Below are 21877 nucleotides of genomic sequence, written 5' to 3'. Positions count from 1 at the left end.
ATAGTTTGTACATGCATAACATTCCCCGGTTTCCCATATAACAATACAACCCACACTATGTCATTTATCATCCTTCATGGGCCTGTATTCTCCCCACCCACCCAGCCCAGAGTCTTTTACTTTGGTGCGAAATGCCAATTCCATTTCAGGTTCTACTTGTGTTTTCTTTTCGGATCTTGCTTTTCAACTTCTGCCTGAGAGTGAGATCATCCCATATTCATCCTTCTGTTTCTGACTTATTTCACTCAACATGACTTTTTCAAGGTCCATCCAAGATCGGCTGAAAACGGTGAAGTCACCATTTTTTACAGCTGAGTAGTATTCCATTGTGTATATATACCACAACTTGCTCAGCCACTCATCTGTTGTTGGACACCTGGGTTGCTTCCCGGTTTTGGCTATTACAAATTGTGCTGCCAAGAACATATGTGTACACAGATCTTTTTGGATGGATATGTTGGGTTCCTTAGGATATATCCCCAGGAGAGGAATTGCAGGGTCATAGGGTAGATCCATTTCTAGCCTTCTGAGAGTTCTCCAGACTGTTCTCCACAGAGGTTGGACCAATTTACATTCCCACCAGCAGTGTAGGAGGGTTCATTTGACCTCACACCCTCTCCAGCATTTGCTGCTGTTACCTTTTCTGATGTATGACATTCTCACAGGAGTGAAGTGGTATCTCCTTGTTGTCTTGATTTGCATTTCTCTGACAATCAGAGACTTGGAGCATTTTTTCATGAGTTTCTCGGACTTTTGGATCTCTTCTGTGGTGAATATTCTGTCCAAGTTTCCCCCCCATTTTTGGATGGGGTTATCTGTTGTCTTGTTGTTGAGTTTGGCAAGCTCTTTATATATGATGGTTATTAGCTTCTTATCTGATGTATGGCATGTAAAGATCTTCTCCCATTCTGTGAGGGGTCTCTTGGTTTGGGTAGTGGTTTCTTTTGCTGTGAAGAAGATTTTTAATTTGATGTAGTCCCATAGGTTTATGCTTGCCTTAGTCTTCTTTGTAATTGGATTCATTTCATTGAAAATGTCTTTAAAATTTATGCGGAAAAAAGTTCTGCCAATATTTTCCTCTAAGTATCTGATAGTTTCTGGTCTAACGTCCAAGTCCTTGATCCACTTGGAATTTACTTTTGTATTTGGTGAAATACAGTGATTCAGTTTCATTCTTCTGCATGTTTCAACCCATTGTTTCCAACACCATTTGTTGAAGAGACTCTGCTTTCCCCATGTAATAGTCTGGGCCCCTTTGTCAAAGATTAGATGTCCATAGGTGTGGGGCCTCACTTCTGGGCTCTCAATTCTATTCCACTGGTCAGTGTGTCTATTCATGTTCCAGTACCAAGCAGTTTTGATGACAATGGCCCTAAAATACAGCTTGAGATCTGGGAGTGTTATACCTCCGGTTCTATTCTTTTTTCTCAAGATTGTTTTGGTAATTCTGGGTCTTTTCTGGTTCCAGATAAACATTTGTAGCATTTCTTCTATTCTCCTAAAAATGTGCTTGGGATCTTGATGGTGATAGCATTCAATTTGTAGATGGCTCTGGGTAGTATATTCATTTTGATGATGTTAATTCTTCCAACCCATGAACATGGAATATCTTTTCACTTCTTTGTGTCTTTTTCAATTTCTTTGAGTAGTGACTCGTAATTTTCATTATACAAGTCTTTCACTTCTTTGGTTAGATTTACTCCTAGATATTTTATTGTTTTTGTTGCTATAGAAAAAGGAACTGATTTCTGGATTTCAATTTCTTCTAACTTAGTGTTTGTATAGTGGAATGCCACTGACTTTTGAATGTTAATTTTATAGCCTGAACATACAATTCAGTTTTTATCTAGTCAAGAAACTTTACTTCCCAGAATATAAAAGATGATACTTTGAGATAAAATATGTCTTGCTATTCAAGCTAGACATGTAAAAGAATCATTAAAACTTAATAATTAAATTTATAAAAATTAACTATAAAATATATTTGTAGCCACATATTTTATAAATGTATCACCTTGGGGGAGTGTTGGGTGGTAGTGCTCCAGGTTAAGTGCACATGGGGAAAAAGCACAAAGACTAGCTTAAGTATTCTGGTTGGAGCCTTGAGCTCCCCACCTGCAGGGTTGTCACTTCACAGGTGGTGAAGCAGGTCTACAGGTGTCTTTCTCTCCATCTCTCTGTCTTCCCCTCCTTTCTCCATTTTTCTTTGTCCTATCCAATAATGACAGTAATAACAGCAGTAATAGTAACAACAACAATGATAAACAACAAGGGCAACAAAAGGGAAAAATAGCTTCCAGGAACAGTGGATTTGTAGTGCAGGCACCGAGCCCCAATGATAACCCTGGAGGAAAAAAATAAAAATAAATAAATGTACCACTCACTGTACTGTAAAGTAGGTTTTCTAAAATAAAACTGTCTTAATAACTGTGCTGTTTTAGAATATGATAAAGTTTACATAAAATTGATTATAAACCATCTTGGAAATAATTGGTATGATCTTCCCAGACAATATTTCTAGCTCACTTACATGTTAACTGTCAAGCTCCGACAAAAATTATTAAAGTCATGGAACCTAAAATAATGTCCTAGTCTCTTTTCACCCTATGTCCCTATTCTCATGAACTCTATTCCTACTTTTTGGTTTCTGGTTATTAAATATTTTTCTTGCTTTCCATCTTACTGCTTTTCAGTCACCAAGTTATAGATGTTATTACAATTCCATTATGACTTAACCTGGGAAGATGAACACATAAGTGTATCCCAGAACCTCACTTCTCTAGAGCCCTACCACACTAGGAAAAGATAGAAATAGGATAACAGGCTGAGGGTATGGATCAACCTGATGACATCCGTTTCCAGCAGAGAAGCACTTACAGAAGCCACAACACTTTCCTTTTGCACCCCCAAAATTTTGATCCATATTCCCAGAGGTGTAAATTTTAGGGAAAGATGAGAAGAGGCTATTGAACCCCATTTCCAACAGGAACTGAACTGTTGGTCATCAGGAATATATATATATATATTGAAAGGAAGTCAAATCTGGAAAATACCAGAGGAATTCAGGCACTTTTTTTTTTGTTATCTGAGAGAGAAGAGGAGAGAAAAGGAAGTAGTGATAGGTATAGGTGTAGCTTAGAAAGGAAGTGAAGACTTCCAGAGGTGGGGCTACAAAGCAGCAGTACACTTCTTAGCAACTTCTGGGTCAAAGAGGAAATCAAGGAAGAAATCAAAATGGTTTGAGAGTTCAATGAAAATGAAGACACAAGCTATCAAAATATGTGGGACACAGCTAAGGCAGTACTGAGAGGGAAGTTCATAGCTATACAAGCACACATTAGGAAAAGCACAAATAAACAGCTTTATTGCACATCTTACAGACCTAGAAGATGAAGAACAAAGGAACCCTAAAGCAACCAGAAGGACAGAAATCACTAAAGTTAGGGCATAATTAAATAAGATTGAAAATAAGAAAACCATACAAAAGATTAACGAAAGTAATGTTGGTTATTAGAAAGAGTGAACAAAATTGACAAACCTTTAGCCAGACTTACAAAACAAAAGAGGGAGACGGCCCAAATAAAACGGATAGTAAATGAAAGAGGAGGTATCACAACAGACACTGCAGAAATTCAACATACCATGCGAGACTTCTATGAACAACTATATGCCACCAAGCTAGAGAACCTGGAAGAAATGGACGATTTCCTAGATACCTATGAAGGTCGAAAATTAAATAAAGAGGATCTCAATAATATGAACAGGCCCATCACAGCTAATGAAATTGAAACAGTTATCAGAAACCTTACCAAGAAAAAAAAAGTCCTGAACCAGATGGTTTTACAAATGAATTCTACAAAACCTTCAAATAAGAACCAATACTTCTACTATTAAAAGTCTCCCAGAATGTTGAAGACACTGGAATACTCTGGAATACTCCCTTCCAACTTCTATGAAGCCAACAACACTTTGATACCAAAAGTAGATTGGACACAACCAAAAAAGAAAACTACAGACCAATATCTCTGATGAACATAGATGCTAAAATACTGAACAAAATTCTAGCCAACCGTATATAGCAGTATATTAAATAGATTTTTCATCATGACCAAGTGGGGTTTATCCCAGGCATGCAAGTTTGGTTTAATATAGGTAAATCAATCAATGTGATCCACCACATCAACTAAAGCAAGACCAAAAACCACATGGTCATATCAATAGATGCAGACAAAGCCTTTGACAAAATCCAACATCCCTTTATGATCAAAACACTACAGAAAATGGGAATAGATGGCAAATTCCTCAAGATAGTGGAGTGTATTTATAGCAAACCTACAGGCAACATCACAGTCAATGGTGAAATACTGGAAGCATTTCCACTCAGCTCAGGTGCTAGACAGGGCAGCCCACTATCACCATTATTATTCAACATAGTGTTGGAAGTTCTTGCCATAGCAATCAGGCAGGACCAAGGAATTAAAGGAAGACAGATTGGAAGAGAAGAAGTCAAACTCTCCCTATTTGCAGATGACATGATAGTATACATGGAAAAACCTAAGGAATCCAGCAAGAAGCTTTTGGAAATCACCAGGCAATACAGTAAGGTGTCAGGCTACAAAATTAACATTCAAATGTCAGTGGCATTCCTCTATGCAAACTCTAAGGTAGAAGAAGTTGAAATCCAGAAATCAATTCCTTTTACTATAGCAACAAAACCAGTAAAATATCTAGGAGTAAACCTAACCAAAGAAGTGACAGACTTTTATACTAAAAATTGTGTGTCAGTACTCAAGGAAATTGAAAAAGACACAGAGAAGTGGAAAGATATTCTGTGTTCATGGGTTGGAAGAATTAACATCATCAAAATGAATATACTACCGAGAGCCATATACAGATTTATTGCTATCCCCATCAAGATCCCAAGCACATTTTTTAGGAGAATAGAACAAATGCTACAAATGTTTATCTGGAACCAAAAAAGACCTAGAATTGCCAAAACAGTCTTGAGAAGAAAGTATAGAACTGGAAGTATCACACTCCCAGATCTCAAATTGAATTATAGGTCTATTGTAATGAAAACTGATTGGTACTAGAACATGAATAGACACACTGACCAGTGGAATAGAATTGAGAGCCCAGAAGTAAGCCCCCCCACATATGGACAACTAATTTTGACAAAGGTGCACAGAATATTAAATGGGGAAAGCAGAGTCTCTTCAACAAATGGTATTGGAAAAAATAGGCTGAGACATGCAGAAGAATGAAACTGAACCACTATATTTCAACAAATTCAAAAGTAAATTCCAAGAGGATCAAGGACTGCAATGTTAGACTAGAAACTATCAGATATTTGGAAGAAAATATTGGCCCAGTCAACGTCCATGTTCAGCGGGGAAGGAATTACAGAAGTCAGACCTTCCACCTTCTTCAACTCACAACGACCCTGGGTCCATGCTCCCAGAGGGATAGAGAATGGGAAAGCTATCAGGGTAGGGGATGGGATATGAAGATTGGGAGGTGGGAATTGTGTGGAGTTGTACCCCTCCTACCCTATGGTTTTGTTAATTTATCCTTTCTTAAATAAAAAATAAATTAAAAAATATTGGCAGAACTCTTTTCTGTATAAATTTAAAGACATCTTCAATGAAATGAATCCAATTACAAAGAAGATTAACAAAAGCATAAACCTATGGGATTACATCAAATTTAAAAGCTTCTGTACAGCAAAAGAAACCACTACCCAAACCAAGAAATCCCTCACAGAATGGGGAAAGATCTTTACATGCCATACATTAGACAAGAGGCTAATAATCAAAATATATAAAGAACTTGCCAAACTCAACAACAAGAAAACAAATAACCCCATCCTAAATTGGGGGAGGACATGGATAGAATATTCACCACAGAAGAGATCCAAAAGGCTGAGAAACACATGAAAGAATGCCCCAAATATTTAATTGTAAGAGAAATGCAAATAAAGACAACAGTGAGATATCACTTCACTCCTTTGTGAATGTGATACATCAGAAAAGGTAGCAAATACTGGAGAGGTTGTGGGGTCAAAGTGCTGGGCTTGCATCGAGGGAGAGAGATCAGGAACTCATGGCGGAGTGGTAACACAATGCGCCTTTATTGATCAGAGACAATGCTTTTATATATTTTGAACCGGAAGTGGCAAGTCGGAAAAGGAAATGGCTAGGAAAGGGGATGGAGAAAAGGAGAGAGAGGGAAGGTAGAAAGCTTCCATAGCAACTGTTGCCAAGGTTTTAACTGGTGGGATTAATACCCCTAAAGCAAGTCGGGTCTCAGGCAAAACAATGATTATGTAAGTTGGCCATAGTGTCAGCAATGGAGGATGGAGGGGGGGGCTCCCGACATCAAAGGAACCCTCATGCACTGCTGGTGGGAATGTAAATTGGTCCACCTTCTGTAGAGAACACTCTGTAGAACTCTCAGTAGGCTAGAAATGGACATACCTTATGATCATGAAATTCCTCTCCTTGGGATATATCCTAAGGAACCCAACACACCCATCCAAAAAGATCTGTGTACAAATATGTTGTTAGCAGCATGATTTGTAGTAGCCAAAAACCTGGAAGCAACCCTGATGTCCAACAACAGATGAGTGGCTAAGCTAATTGTGGTATATTATACACAATGGAATACTACTCAGCTATTAAAAACAGTGACTTAACCATTTTCAGTTGATCTTGGATGGACCTTAAAAAATTCATGTTCAGTGAAATAAGTCAGAGACAGAAGGGTGAATATAGGATGATCTCACTCTCAGGCAGAAGTTGAAAAACAAGATCAGAAGAGAAAATACAAGTAGAACCTGAACTGGAATTGGTGTATTACACCAAAGTAAAAGACTCTGGGGTGGGTGGGTAGGTGGGGGAGAAAACAGGTCTAAAAAGGATGACAGAGGACATAGTGGGGGTTGTATTGTTATATGGAAAACTGGGATATATTATGCATGTACAAACTATTGTATTTACTGTCAAATATAAAACATTAATTCCAAAAAAATTATAGGAAAGCTATCAGGGGATGGCATGGGATATGGAGTTCTGGTGATGGGAACTGTGTGGAGTTGTACCCCTCTTATCCTATGGTTTTGTCAATGTTTCCTTTTTATAAATAAAATAAAAAATAAAAATAAAAAAACGAAGTGAAAACAGGGCAATAGAAAAAAATTACGTGCAATTCTACCATTGTTATTGTATAATTTTTAAATGAATATTAAATCACTAATAAAAATAAATAGTTGGTATAAATCCTGAGAATTTTTTTGATACCAGTGTTATTACTGGTGATCACTACGTACACAACAAATCTAGCACCCCTTCCTTCCTTTCTTCCTTCCTTTTTTCCTTTCCTTAATCCTGTCCTCTCTGCCACTTTCCTCCTCTCCTCCTCCCACTCCTCCTCTTGCTTCTTTTGATAAAGATAGAGATAAATTGAAAGGTAAGTGGGAGAAATATATGGAGAGATAAAGAGACATCTGTAGACCTGCTTCACCACTTATAATGCTCCCCTGTACATGATAACGTGTATTCTACCAGGTATACATTTTCTGAACCATGACTTTACTCATTTTTGCCTGAGCCCCACAGAGAGCAAGAAGATAGGCTAAAATGTTGTCTAGAAAGATAATGTCAGAGTTGGGAATAGGGCTAGAAAGTTGGATTAGGGCAGAGAGTAGCTCCCAAATATGGGAAAAGTATATAAATACTGTCAACTCTAAACCCCATTGGTCTGACCTAGGTCCCTTATGTATTTATATTTAGTACAGGAACCTGTGTAACCTCTGCATCCCTGTTGGGTTGAGGTTGAATTTCACGGTAATAGCTAAGAACAGTCTAGGCTGCACTCATTTCAGGTATAGTGTTTTTCTAATTGCTGAGTAGTACTCCACTGAGTATGTGTCCTATGACTATTTTTCTTGTATTTATAAGCTTCAAATTAGTGTTTTTTATTTCACTGTAGTATGTGCTCTTAAGCAGGTCCATTACTTTCTGGCACCTATTTCATTGTTAAAGGTTTTCCCTCCTTAACTCTAAGTATTCCTAGCAGGGTCTCCCCATAGTTTAAACTTTTATCAGGAAGATAGAAAGGCATGCACCAGAGGAGTATGTAGGCCATTTGAGCAAAGATGGCTGACCAAATGTGGAAGCTGATGCTTGTTTTTATTCACTTCTTTTTTTAATTTTAAGCATTTTATTTTATTTTTACATTTTAATATAATTTTCATTTAAATTTTTTTATAAAAAGAAAACACTGACAAAACCATAGGATAAGAGGGGTACAACTCCACCAGAACTCCATATCCCATCCCTTCCCTTGATAGCTTTTCCTATTTTCCTTAACCCTTCTGGGAGTATGGACCCAAGGTCATTGTGGGATGCAGAAGGTGGAAGGTCTGGCTTCTGTAATTGCTTCCCCGCTGAACCTGTGTTGACAGGTTGATCCATACTCCCAGCCTGCCTACCTCTTTTCTTAGTGGGGTGGAGTTCTGGGGAATTGGAGCTTCAGGACACATCGGTGGGGTTGTCTGTCCAGGTAAGTCTGGTTGGCATCATGCTAGAATCTGGAACCTGGTGGCTGAAAAGAGAGTTAACATATAAAGCCAAACAAGTCGTTGACTAATCATGAACCTAAAGGCTGAGTAGTGCAGATGAAGAGTTGGGGGTGGTTTCCATTTTGTAGATAGCTAGTAGGCATATTTTAGTTATATTCCAAAGGGCCTGTGGTTTTACTTTTTTTTCTTTCCCCTAAATCTGACATCTGATATGCAGGTGGATCCTAATTATTGTCTGGGGAGATGATGTCTTGGCTGGAAAAAGGACCAGAAAGCTGGATCAGGGAAGAGAGCAGCTCCCTAATATGGGAAAGGTGTATAAATATTGTTGATTGTGAATCCCATCAATTTGATCTGATCTGGGGCCCATATTCAGCTTGGGAGCCCATGTGACCTCTGCATCCCTTTAGATCTGAGCTCACATTCTGTGGTCATCAGTAGAAACATTCCAAGCTGCCCAATATCAGGACTTATCTTCCTCAGGTGTAGCATAGAGTATGTTGTCCAGCCTCCCTTCAGAGGATGGAACATTCTCTATCATTGTTGATCTATTGATAAGTGGGGTCATCCCATACTCATATTTATCTTTCTGACTTAGCTCACTTAACATAATTCCTCCTAGCTACATCCAAGATAGGTCAGAGAAGGTGGGTTCATTGTTATTAATAGCTGCATAGTATTCCATTGTGTATATATACTACAACTTTCTAGCCACTCATCTGTTGTTGGGCATCTGGATTGCTTCCAGGTTTTAGCTATTACGAATTGCGCTGCTATGAACATAGGTGTACACATTTTCTTTTTTGTTGGGTATTATGGACTCCTTAGGGTATATCCGTAGGAGAGGGATTACTGGGTTATACGGAAGGTCCATGTCTAGCCTTGTGAGACTTCTCCAGACTGCTCTCCACAGAGGCTGGACTCCACAGAGGCTGGACCAGTGTACATTCCCACCAGCAGTGCAGAACGGTTCCTCTGTTCCCACAGCATTTGTTGCTGCTGTCCTTTTTTATTTATTTACTTTTATTTATTTTATTTATTTATTCCCTTTCGTTGCCCTTGTTGTCTTATTGTTGTAGTTATTATTGTTGTTGTCATCGTTGTTGAATAGGACAGAGAGAAATGGAGAGAGGAGGGGAAGACAGAGAGGAGGAGAGAAAGATAGACACCTGCAGACCTGCTTCACCGCCTGTGAAGCGACTCCCCTGCAGGTGGGGAGCCGGGGTTCGAACCGGGATCCTTATGCCGGTCCTTGTGCTTTGCGCCACCTGCGCTTAACCCGCTGCACTACAGCCCGACTCCCCCTGCTGCTGTCCTTTTTGATGTATGCCATTCTCACAGGGGTAAGATGGTATCTCAATATTTTCTTTATTTGCATTTCTCTGATAATCATCGACCTGGAGCAATTTTTCATGTGTTTGTTAACCTTTTGGATCTCTTCTGTAGTGAATGTTCTGTTCATATCCTCTGCCCATTTTTAGATGGGGTGAGCCATCTTGCCGTCCTGAAAATCCTCACTTTCTTGTAAAGATGGTAACTGTTGAGCAGCATGAGAAATATGGACTCTGGGCCTGGACAGTGGTGTACTTGGTTAAGCTCACATAGTATGAAGCACAAGGATCTGGGTTCAAGACCCTGCTCCCCATGTGCAGGGGGAAGCTTCCTGAGTGGTGAAACAGGTCTGTAGGTGTCAACCTTTCTATCACCTTATCTCCCCCTTCTCTCTCAGTTTCTCTCTGTCCTATACAATGGGAAAAATAGCCACCAGGAGCAGTGGATTTGTAGTGCAGGCACAGAGCCCCAGCAATAAACCTGAAGATGAAGAATAAGAATAAGAATAAGGATAGGGGGAGGTGGAGGAAGAAGAGAAGGAGGAGGAGGAAATACGGACTTTTGGACCATATTTCCAACAACTGTTGGACCAAGTTGAAGTACTATATCTGATGTTACTCTTTTGAAAATAATATATGATCAGATGTGGTTGCTGCTTCTTCACTGTCTGGGATGTGGACTTTGATTATCCCCTCACAAGTTGATCTGACTTTAAATTCACTACCCATTTCCCTACTCCTCCTGTATAACAAGGAGCATATTTCTTTTTTAGGGGTCAAACAAGCAAGTCACCCAACAGTCAACTGCCTGGGCTGCCATTTCTTTGGCAGTCAGGTTTGGCTAGTGAGTGATCTACCGAAATCCAGGGCCTGAAAAGAAAGGACAAAGATGAGTGAGTTGCGCACGTGTGTATGTACGTATTCATGTGCTTACTATTTCTTTTTTTAAAATTTTATTAGTGATTAGTATTGATTTACCAGATTATGAGATAACAGGGTTATAGTTCCACATCATTCTCACCATCAAAGCTTTGTGTCCCTATTTCTTCCATTGGAAACTGCAGTAGTCCTCCCAAGGCCACAGCCATTGGTTGACTAGTATGTCTACACACACACACACACACACACACACACACACACACACACACACACACCCCTATATATTTTTGCCCATTTTTTCTATGGCCCTGCCTTCTCTTCCTTTCTAAGTCACACCTACACCTGTTACTATTTCTGGATGTCCTTTGTTTTCTCCCTCTTCTCTCTCTAAGTCCTGATGGAATTGCAGTTCAGAGTCCTCTGGTCATTTCCCCCTAACATTTCTCCCCCTCTAGGAACATGAACTAAAATTATTTATGGAGCACAGAATTTGAAAGTTCTGTCTTCTGTCATTGCATCACCACTGGCCACGGATGTGGGCAGGTCGATCCACACCCTCCAGCCTGTTTTACCTTTCCCTAGTGGGGTAGGGCTCTGGGCAGGTAAGGTTTCAGGACACATTGGTGAGGTCGTCTGCCCAGGGAAGTCAAGATGGAATCATAGTAGCATCTGCAACTTGGTGGTTGAAAGGCAGTAAGATATAAAGAAGGACAAAATGTTTAATAAACATGAACCAAAAAGTTGGAATTGAGTAGATGACAATAGAGATCTTAGGGTCAAGAAAATCTAGGAAGTCTACTTTACATATGTTCCTAGGGGCCCATGATTCTAGTCATTTTTGCTTGAGTTAGATAGCTAACATGCAGGTGAACTGAAAATATTGTCTGGGAAGATGGTGTCAGAATTTAAATAGGATGAGAAAGCTGGACTAGGACAGAGAGTAACTCCCAAACTTGAAGAAACTCTATGAACAAAATTAACTGTTTATCCCATCGATCTGACCCAGGGCCCATATATATCCATATTTAGCACAGGAGACTGTGACCTCTGAGTCCCTGTCAGTCTGTACTCACAGTTCATGGTCACAGATGGGACCATTCTAAGCTGCACTCGTTTCAGGATCAGTCTTTCAGGAGTAGCAGAGATGACCTAGCCTCCCTTCTGATAATGGGACAGTGCCTACCATTGCTGCTTTATACTGAGGGCAAGGTCCTGAAGAGGCCCACAAGATGGCTTATGATGACGTTCCTGATGGAAGTAACCAGTAATGGTGGGGAGAGAGATCTGTTAGATATCTAGGCCCAGCATATATTTGTGGAATCCAAGGATTCCTTGACTAGGGCCCCAGATGATGGGGTGGCTTGCTTATTGACCAAAAAAGACCATCAGTAAGTGGTACTCGCTATTTCTTGCAGGCCACTATTATGTGTTCTCCATCACCAAGTTGCTCATGTCATGTATCACCATATAGCTACAACTTTTTTCCTAGATTTAATCTCTGCTCATCTTTTTCCTGTATAATTATTAAGTCAGCTCCCCAATAATCTACTTGTTATGTAAATATCCTCTCCATATGTTCAAGGAAACTAAGAATTTTATCAATTTCATCTTCTTGATAAAGTTTCTCTTGGGCATCTCCTGACGTGTTTTAAACTATACTGGCTTCACTCTAGGCAAACAGCTCAGTTCCTATCTGGGGGATTTCTATTCACATGCATTCCGGCTATTCTCTTAGCTCACTATTGTGCTGGATTCACAGTTTCCTGGAGCTTATATCACCTTCTTGCATAGCGTATGCCTTTATTTATTTATTTTGGCAGCACATACTTTCTAGAAACTTCCCAAGGAAGGTGCAGTAAGTCCTCACTTAATATGTTGCTAGGTTCTTAGAAATGTATTTTAAGATAAAGGACATAAAATGAAATTGTGTTCTCCAATAATATTTATTTATTCAACAGCACTGGCATTTTTTAAATATCTCTCATCATCTTTATGATCAATTGCAGTGAAAGAAATTATACCCGAACATGTGTGGTTTGTAAAGTGCACACTTGAGACTTTCAAGTATGAAAATGTCATTATCCTACTCCCATACTTAACTGGTAGCTTAGCTAAAAATGAAATTTTGACCTGGAAATTCTTTTAAGAATCCTGGCACTATTGCTTCAATGCAGTTTTAGATTTTAGTGTTGTTGTGGTTGGGAGGTTGGATATTACTCTGACTGTATTTGACATGTGATCCTTGTAAATAGGTAATTTATTTACCACAGTCTGACTTTAGAACAAATTTGTCCCTCAAGAACCTCATGATTATCAATAGTCTGACTCCTCCCATTCCCCTGTCCACTGCTGGCCATAAGAAACTACTAATTTGACTTCTGTTTCTATAAATTTCTCTATTTTAGAAATGTTATGTAAATGAAATTATGAAATATGCAGTATTTAATTCATTTATGAAGTATTCAAGGTTCATAAAACTTATGCCATGTATCAGTTTTTAAATTTTTTTGTTTTTTAACAGCTTCTTGACATATAATTCACATAATGTACAATTCAACCATTTGTAGCATATGATTTGGTGGTTTTAAATATATTCACAGTGCTGTGTGAGCATTGACATACTCCCTTTTTAAATATTTTCATCACCTCCAGAAGAAACTACACACTTTAGCTGTCATCTTCCAGGTTCTCCCTCTCTTCAAATGCTCACAACCATAAATATAGCCTGTTGTCTTTATGAATTTTCCCAATGTATATCTTTAAATTAAGTATTTATAAATAAAAACTTAAAAAATTTAAAAAAATTAAAAAAGGAGAAACTGACAAAGCCATAGGATAAGAGAGGTACAACTACACACAATTCCCACCACCAGAACTCCGTATCCCATCCCCTCCCCCTGATAGCTTTCCTATTCTTTAACCCTCTGGAAGTATGGACCCAGGGTCATTATGTGGTGCAGAAGGTGGAAGATCTGGCTTCTCGAATTGCTTCTCAGCTGAACATGGGCATTGACAAGTCGATCCATACTCCCAGCCTGTCTCTCTCTTTCCCTAGTGGGGCAGGGCTCTGAGGAAGCAGGGCTCTAGGACACATTGGTGGGGTCATCTGCCCAGGGAAGTACAGTTGGCATCATGGTAGCATCTGCAACCTTGTGGCTGAAAGAAAAATTAACATACAAAGCCAAACAAATTGTTGAATAATCATGAATTTAAAGGCTGGAATAGTGCAGATGAAGATTTGGGGGTCTCCATTTTGTACATAGGTAGTAGGCCTATTTTAGTTATATTCCAAAGGGCTCATGACTATACTAGTTTTTTTTTTTTTTTTTTCTCTGAGCCTGACATCTGATATGCAGTTGGATCCAAGTTATTGTCTGGGGAGATGATGTCACGGCTAGGAAGCTAGTTCAGGGAAGAGAGTAGCTCCCAAATATGGGAAATGCATAAAAATATTGTTGACTGTGAACCCCATCAATTTGATCTGATCTGGGGCCCATATTCAGCTTATGAGCCTATGTAGCTCTGCATCCATGTAGGTCTGAGCTCTCACATTCTGTGGTCATGAGTAGGAACGTTCCAAGCTGCCCCAGTTTCAGGATCCATTTTCCTCAGGTGGCAGATAGATTATGTTGTCCAGTCTCCCTTCGGAGGATGGAACTTGAATATATAAGCTAGGAGTGAAATTCTGGGTCATATAGAAATTCTATATTTATGTTTTTGAGGTTCATCTAAATTATTTTTCACAGGGACTCCATCATTCTACATTCTACTCTGCAGTGTTTCAATTCTCTACATCCTAATCAACAACTATTAAAATCATAAACACCCCATTGGGTGTTAAGTTTTGATTTACATTTCCCTAGTGAATAATTGTTGTTTTCACCGGGCTGCCTTCGCGGGCAGGAGACAGAGACAACCAGAGACTCATGGCTGAGCTGAGAACGCAGTTCAATCTTTATTCACGAGCGGGGACGCAGTCCAACTAAAGATTTGGCTGCATAGATATAAAAATAATAATAAAAAACCCAATCAATAATGTGTGATAAACAAAAACAACCCCCCCAAAAAACTAATCTAATCTAATCTAATCTAAACCCAATTCTGTCCTCCATCTCTCTCCTCCAGCAGAAGAGTCCAGAACAAAGGAGATAATGTACCATAGGGGGTGGGGAGAAGGAAAAGAGCAAACCATTGATGATGAAACCAAATATCCCAGAGGCGGGGGGGGGGGGGGGAGACCAAACCAATATCTCTGAGGCAGGGGGTGCCCAGCCAACAGTGGACTTGCAAACAGAACACATAGCAAGCAACACAAGCGAACCCATGTGATGATAAAAACAGAAGGCTTCACAAGCAGAATCCAGAAGCATACCAACAATTAATGCTGCTGGTTAAATTTTCATGCAAAAGAGAGTAGTCAAGGTATTTATTTCTTGACCCTCCCTCACTAATAGATCAGTTATGTTATGGTAAATCTACATTACAGATTATTATTGTATCTTATAAAATAATATGCATAGTACATCAAGTGAAAAAACAGTTTTAGCATGCTATGCATAGTATAATCCTAAATTATTTTCAAAGACCTGTGAGTAAGCACATTTACATATAATCTCCAAATATCTAAGTATTTTTGGTTACTTTATACACAACAACAAATCCTGAATAGAACCAACTGAAATAGTAGCAGAGTTTTTTTCAAGATTTATTTTATTTATTACATATGAGAGAAATTCACATGCAGCAGAGAGAAAGAGAGATAGAGAAAGAGAGATAGAGACAGAAAAGAAGGGAGGGAGGGAGGGGGAGGGAGGGGGAGGCGTGACATTATTAAAGTTTCCTTCAGTGAGGTGAGGGGGTACACTTGGATGTGAGTTGTGGGCATGATAATGTAGGCACGCTATCTAAGTGAGCTATCTTACAGGTTAATTTCCAGGTGACATCTTTCTGACTCTGACCTTTGGACTTTTACCTCCACTTACATTCTCCACTCATGCGACAATACAATAGCATGATTTTCTGTTATTTTTTTTTGTGGGAGGAGGTAAGTATATTAGGATTTAATCAAATGAGACATGAAGTGGACAGGTCAGGGAGGGAGGTTTAAGCACTGGCAAGTAGTTGAAATCAGAGAATTATTTAGGAATAGACACCAAAAGTAAACAGAAAGCTCAAGAAGAATGGGATTCAAACTTTACCAGACACCTCCCTGGTGTGGTTGCATATTTGTAGCAAACTGGAGCCAGGGTAAGTGGGTTTTATTTCCTTAATATAAAAATAATATATTACTGATTAAAAAGCATTAACTCTGCCACCAACCAATCAATAAAAAAATCATTTTAAACTACCTAGGAAGAGCAGGACAGGAGGGGAGGTGTAGGACTTCCAAGCATGAAGTTTTGAGTTCTGTTCCTGGCATTGCTTATACCAGAGTGATTGTTTTCCTCATCAATAAAACAAGCATAAAACAGATCATGAACAGAAAAGCTAAAGAAGGTAAGATATTCCCATTTCCTATCTTCTTTTCAGTGATCCTGTCTCCCATTTTGGATATAATTTCAGAAGAAATGTTGGACTCTCAGGGATTTGAGGGTGGAGGGTGGGTGTAAATGAAGGAAAAGACAGTTTTATAGGAAGTAGAGAATGGAAAAAATCTTAAAAAAAAAAAAAAGACAAGTTGGGGGTGGGAGAGACAGCAAAAGTACTTTCATGCCTGAGCTGCTGAGGTCCTGAGGTTCCAAGTTCAATCCACAGCACCACCGTGAGCCAGATCTAAGCAGCAGTCTGGTCTCTCATTCTCTCTGTATCTTTTTCATTAAAATAAAATAGATTTTAAGAAAGAATGGAATCTTGTCTCTTTTCAAGAGACCTAAGTGTTTAAAACAAAACAAAAAACAAGCAAACAAATGACACAGTAACTCTATATGATGTAGGCTGGAGGTATAGATCAACCTGCCAATGCCCATGTCCAGCGGAGAAGCAGTTATAGAAACCAGAACTCCTACCTTTTGCACCCCCAAAACAATTTTGATCTATACTCCCAGTGTGGAAGTGATAGGAGGAAGAGGATAAGAGGGCTCAGAACTCCAGCTCCATTAGTACCCGAGGAGGGAGGAGGAAAAAGGGAGAGGTGTTTAGTTGTAGTTATAGGGTTGTGTGTGGCTTGAAGGGGAAGAGAGGACTGGACTTGGAGGCAGGTAGTTGTAGAGATAATAGTTAACCCATGTTTGCAAACTTGGGAGAACTGTGGTAGCTTGCAGTGGAGGGATTGGGGATTCTAAAATCTGATGGTTGGAAAGATGTGGAATTGTACCCCTGTTGACATGTAATTTTGCAAATCAATATTAAATCACTAATACAATTAATTAAAGGAATGTATATTATCGAAAGATGTAGAAGCAAAGGCAATCTCTTCATGCTAACTAGAGAAAGGCAATTTCCAACTGCAAGCAGCAACTTCTTGTCTCTGAGATACGCAGAGAGGCAGGTCTTGAAGTGGGCAGGAAGAAAAGGGGTGGGCCTGCTCCTGCCGCACTGCTGGTGGGAGTGGTAACTAGGGTCCTGAGCTCACGGGTGACGTGGCCCTCACGTGAGCAGAAGCTGACGTGGTCAGATGCCCTTCTAACCCTAGTCTTTGGGTAGGGTTGCTGTTCTTCCAATTGCCCTGAGAAAGATTGCAGCCCTGGAACTGGGGAAGGAGGAGGAGAGAAGGAATAAAAGGAGGAGGGAGCTGCCTGAATCTTTGCTGGTCTGTGTGTGGACGGGTGCTGCATTGGGGGTTCCCGAGGTGCAGGGAAGGGAGTGTGGAGACCCAAGGGGGGCAAGTTCCACTTTCTTGACGCCTTTGCATGAACTACCGGTGTTTTAAAGAGCAAACCTGGTAAATTTGTGGTTATAGTCTACTAGACAGTCCAGACTTAAGGCGGGGTAGAGAGGTGGGGGGGGGGCAGGAGAGACCTCTTGCAATCAGGGCTTTGAACCAGAAGGAGCAAATTATTAAGATCTGTGCCAAGTGCACTGGCCGGTCAACTAAACCGAAATCTTGCTGTTGTGCTTTGGTGTATCATCCTCCTCCTCTCTTCACGCCGCCCCCCCCCCCCGGCGCCCCCCCCCCCCCCCCCCCCGTCTTTCATTAGGGCTTTGTACCAGTCATAGCAAAGGAGTAAAGAATCTGCTCTGAATTCCTAGGGCTCAGAGGAAAGGTGGGATTGGCCGGTGGAGCAGGAGAGAAGATGAGTGAGTTCTATGCCAATGGGTCAGTTTTGGACTCTCCAGCACTTCTGTGTAGGAAAAGAGATGCAGCAGCTACTATGAGAAAGAAAATGGTGCCTCCGGGAGGGGGAATATAAGAATTCCTTGGCTTTACACTCCCTCTGCTTTTTCCCCTACTTCCTTGCCCCGCCTCGCCACCCCCCTTTTCCAGTTGGTCAAAAGGGGTGTGGTTTTTGCTGGGGAAATGGCCGCCTGCTGGGGAGAGGGGAGAGGACTGAAGTCAGTGGAGTCCCGAGAAATGAGGGGGCTGGGTGAGAGCAAAAAGTGAAATCGGTTTCACTGTCAGGCCCTTGAATTCCGAAAAGCTGGTGTTGGGGCTCTCCAAAGTGCAGTTGTGTCTGCCCAGCTATCCCTCTGCCGTGTTGCGCCTGTGCTTCTGTGAATCTTCCTCTCGAAGACCACTCCAGAGATAAGAAGAATAGGAAAATTGTCTGGAAACAGGTAGGTCAGAGTGAGGGTGGGCACACTGGAGGGTCTGTGGGGGTGGAGAACACCGTGGAAACTGCTAACTGGAGAGGGCCCAATGCCCTTCCTTCTCTTCCTCGCTATATCATTTTGGAGCTTGCAAAAGAAAATGCTCTGCAGGTACCAGACCTGAAAGGACAGGACAGGGAGAGGGAAGTTTCAGGAGACAACCAGGATGGGGACAGGAAAGACTCAAATGACTTTTTGGCATGAAGTGTCCTAGGTGTTGGTCTGTCATCTAGCACTCAGTCCCCTAGTTGTTAAACCTCAGATCAGGTCTGGTGGAGACAGAAGAGGGAGGAGGGAAATTGCTCCTGAGCCCTGGAAGTTAGTATAATGTCTTGGGGAAGGCATTCCTAGGTACTTTTGAGACAGTTGGGGTGGCAAGAGTTAAGGGGAGAGTTGGAGACTTCCAGTATTTGATTCCTGGCTTGCTTCTCCCTGCCAACATCCATTTTGTGACTGGCAAGGGAGTGTGGCATGACTTAAGATAGAGCCTGAAGGGGGTAGGCCTGGAGGAGATCTGAGCTGGTGGGGTAGGTAGGTGGTGAATTTTAATGTCATTTCTCTGTAGGAGGTTTGAGGTGTGTGGGGAGCAGTAGCACTAGACAAGGGCCTGGGAATTCTAGACGAACTGTGTTTGTCCCGTAGGAGGTTCCTCTCCATTAATACTCTGAGCACTTAGTATATCCTTCCCCACTCCTTTGTGTAGGTCTACTATACAAAGTGATTTCCTGCTAAGAAAGAGAAGAAACTCCTGGATTTGGAAGGGTGTACATGAAACTGCTACTACCCACAGGTGAGGAAGGGCAGGAGACTGACTGGATACCTTTGATTGAACATACTGGGTTGGGGTGGTTGAAGGGGAATCTGGGAGAGGGAAATAATTTCAAAATTACTTTCCTGAAGAGAAAGGGAATTTGTGATCTAAACACCAAGCCCCTCATCCATCATGTCCCTCATCAGTTTGCTAGTTTGTCAATTGTGTGCATGCAACAGCACAGGAGGAGACTGAAGGCTCAAATTGTCCCTTTATTTATAGGTCCCATCGTATTTGCAGCTACGGCAGAGTCTACTAGCTTTTGTTGAAGACTCCACCCTGACGTAGGAGCATTCCTCTTGGTCAGAGAAAGCCCTCGCTGTCCAGGATTCAGGCATTTGCCACAGCATGGGCCGTACACGGGAAGCTGGCTGTGTGGCTGCTGGCATGGTAATAGGGGCTGGTGCCTGCTACTGTGTGTACAGACTGACCTGGGGAAGAGATGAGAATGATAAACTCTGGGAGGACAATGATGATGAAGAGGAGAAAGCGGAGGAGTTTAGTGATACAACAGAGACTAGGGGTGAAACTGGGAAAGGAGCTAATGCAGGGGCAGCAGCTGGAGCCAGACTTCAGAATGACTCAAAGGTCAAGGTTGAGGTGACTGTGGGAACTGAGAGTGCTCCACATGTAAAGGTGGAGGCCCAACCAAAGGTACAAAGTGGAGGAGGCCTAGAGGCAAAGGCCAAGGCCCTGTTCAGCACCCTGAAGGAACAGGCAAGTGCAAAGGCTGGCAGAGGAGGCAGGTTGGGTAACATATCTGGGAACAGGACCCTGGCACCAAGTTTACCCTTCCCAGGAGGCAGAGGTGGAAGCTGTCACCCCACCAAAAATGGTGCTAGGGCTGGAGGCAGGACAAGTGGAAAACCCAAGGGAAGGGCCCGAGGTAAGAGCACCAGGACTCCATCTACATCATGGCCCGTTCGCAGGGGCAAATTCAACTTTCCTTATAAAATTGATGACATTCTGGGTGCTACTGACCTTCAAAGGGTCCTCAACATTCTGGAAAGAACAAATGACCCTTTTATTCAAGAAGTAGCCTTGGTCACTCTGGGCAATAATGCAGCATATTCATTTAACCAAAACGCTATTCGTGAATTAGGTGGTCTGCCAATTATTGCAAAAATGATAAAAACGAAAGATCCCATTATTAGGGAAAAGGCTTACAATGCCCTTAATAACTTGAGTGTGAATGCTGAAAATCAGGGTAAGATTAAGGCATACATCAGTCAAGTGTGTGATGACACTATGATATGTCGTGTGGACTCAGCTGTGCAGATGGCCGGACTGAGACTATTAACCAACATGACTGTGACTAATCACTACCAACACTTGCTTTCCTATTCTTTCCCAGACTTTTTTGCTTTGCTCTTTTTAGGAAATTACTTCACCAAAATTCAGACTATGAAACTAATTATAAACTTTACTGAAAACCCAGCCATGACAAAAGAGCTGGTCAGTTGCAAAGTACCATCAGAACTGATTTCCCTATTTAATAAGGAATGGGACAGAGAGATTCTTCTTAATATCCTCACCATCTTTGAGAATGTAAATGACAACATCAACAGTGAAGGGCTTGCATCATCCAGAAAAGAATTCAGCAGAAGTTCACTTTTTTTCTTATTCAAAGAATCTGGAGTGTGTGTTAAGAAAATCAAAGCATTAGCAAATCACAGTGATCTAGTGGTGAAAGTGAAAGTCCTAAAGGTTTTGACCAAACTCTGATTGGAGATTTGTTACAAAACAATACTGAGGTGATTTTTTTAGTTCATAACTGGAAATGGTGAATTTTGTATTTGTTTATTTTTCACTGGGTTTCTATGACAAAGAACTCATTTCGATGGCTGTTTTGGAATAATAAATATCATAGATCACTAACAGCAGTGCTAGTTATGATTAAGCAAGGCCATTTTAAGATTGCCAAATGAATATTAAAGCTTATACAAAGAAAACATTGATTTTTCCTTCTTGCTATATAGATTGAGATATTTTCTCATTATTCTACCAAAACTTAAAGAGAGCAAATCATGAACATATTGTATTTCTGTATTTGTTACACTGCTTTATCTGAAATTCGTGTTTCATCAATAAAATGGTGTTTTAATCAACAAATAAAAATAAATTTTATCGTAATCATGAGTTTATGATGTTGCATTTGGAAAAACAAGGTGTGTGTGTGTGTGTGTGTGTGTAAGACACTTAAAAATCAGGAGCCTTTTGCCATAACCACTACATATCATCTGTATAGACACTTGCTTAGAGAAAGGTTCACAGCGGAGTCAGATGACATGAAGGCTAGATGACAGCTGGGAGGAGGGCACTGAGAGAGGAAGGAGTAATGGGAAGAAGTAGAGGCAGGGATCTTGTTCCAGGGAGACAGTTGGCCTCCATAGGTACAAAATGAGGAGAGGGAAGTGGTGAGAAACCTAATCCTGTAGTTGAGTGAGTCCAAATCATGCAAGACCCATGTTGCAAAATGGAGGTGTCTACATGCTACTCCATCCCCCACTCCCAGGAGATACCAAAAAC

General features: G+C 40.8%; 1 protein-coding gene across 6 annotated transcripts in view; it reads left to right on the top strand.

Annotated features, from left to right (window-relative positions):
• ARMCX1 (armadillo repeat containing X-linked 1) overlaps positions 1-21487 on the top strand; it is a 53250-nt gene extending 31763 nt beyond the window's left edge. Inside the window, exons 1-5 of one of the 6 annotated variants that reach the window (XM_060183462.1) lie at positions 17392-17539; positions 17980-18027; positions 18350-18504; positions 19241-19327; positions 19571-21487. In XM_060183462.1, the coding sequence (XP_060039445.1) occupies positions 19697-21073 (1377 nt within the window). In that variant the 5' untranslated portion in view covers positions 17392-17539; positions 17980-18027; positions 18350-18504; positions 19241-19327; positions 19571-19696 and the 3' untranslated portion in view covers positions 21074-21487. The other 5 variants (XM_016194739.2, XM_016194736.2, XM_016194738.2 and 2 more) reach the window with 5 other exon arrangements.
• The last annotated feature ends 390 nt before the right edge of the window (positions 21488-21877 follow it).

Source organism: Erinaceus europaeus, chromosome X (genome assembly GCF_950295315.1).
Source record: "Erinaceus europaeus chromosome X, mEriEur2.1, whole genome shotgun sequence".
Lineage (NCBI taxonomy): Eukaryota > Metazoa > Chordata > Mammalia > Eulipotyphla > Erinaceidae > Erinaceus > Erinaceus europaeus.
The sequence above is the reverse complement of the archived record's forward strand: the minus strand, read 5'-3'. Positions and strand labels throughout refer to the sequence as shown.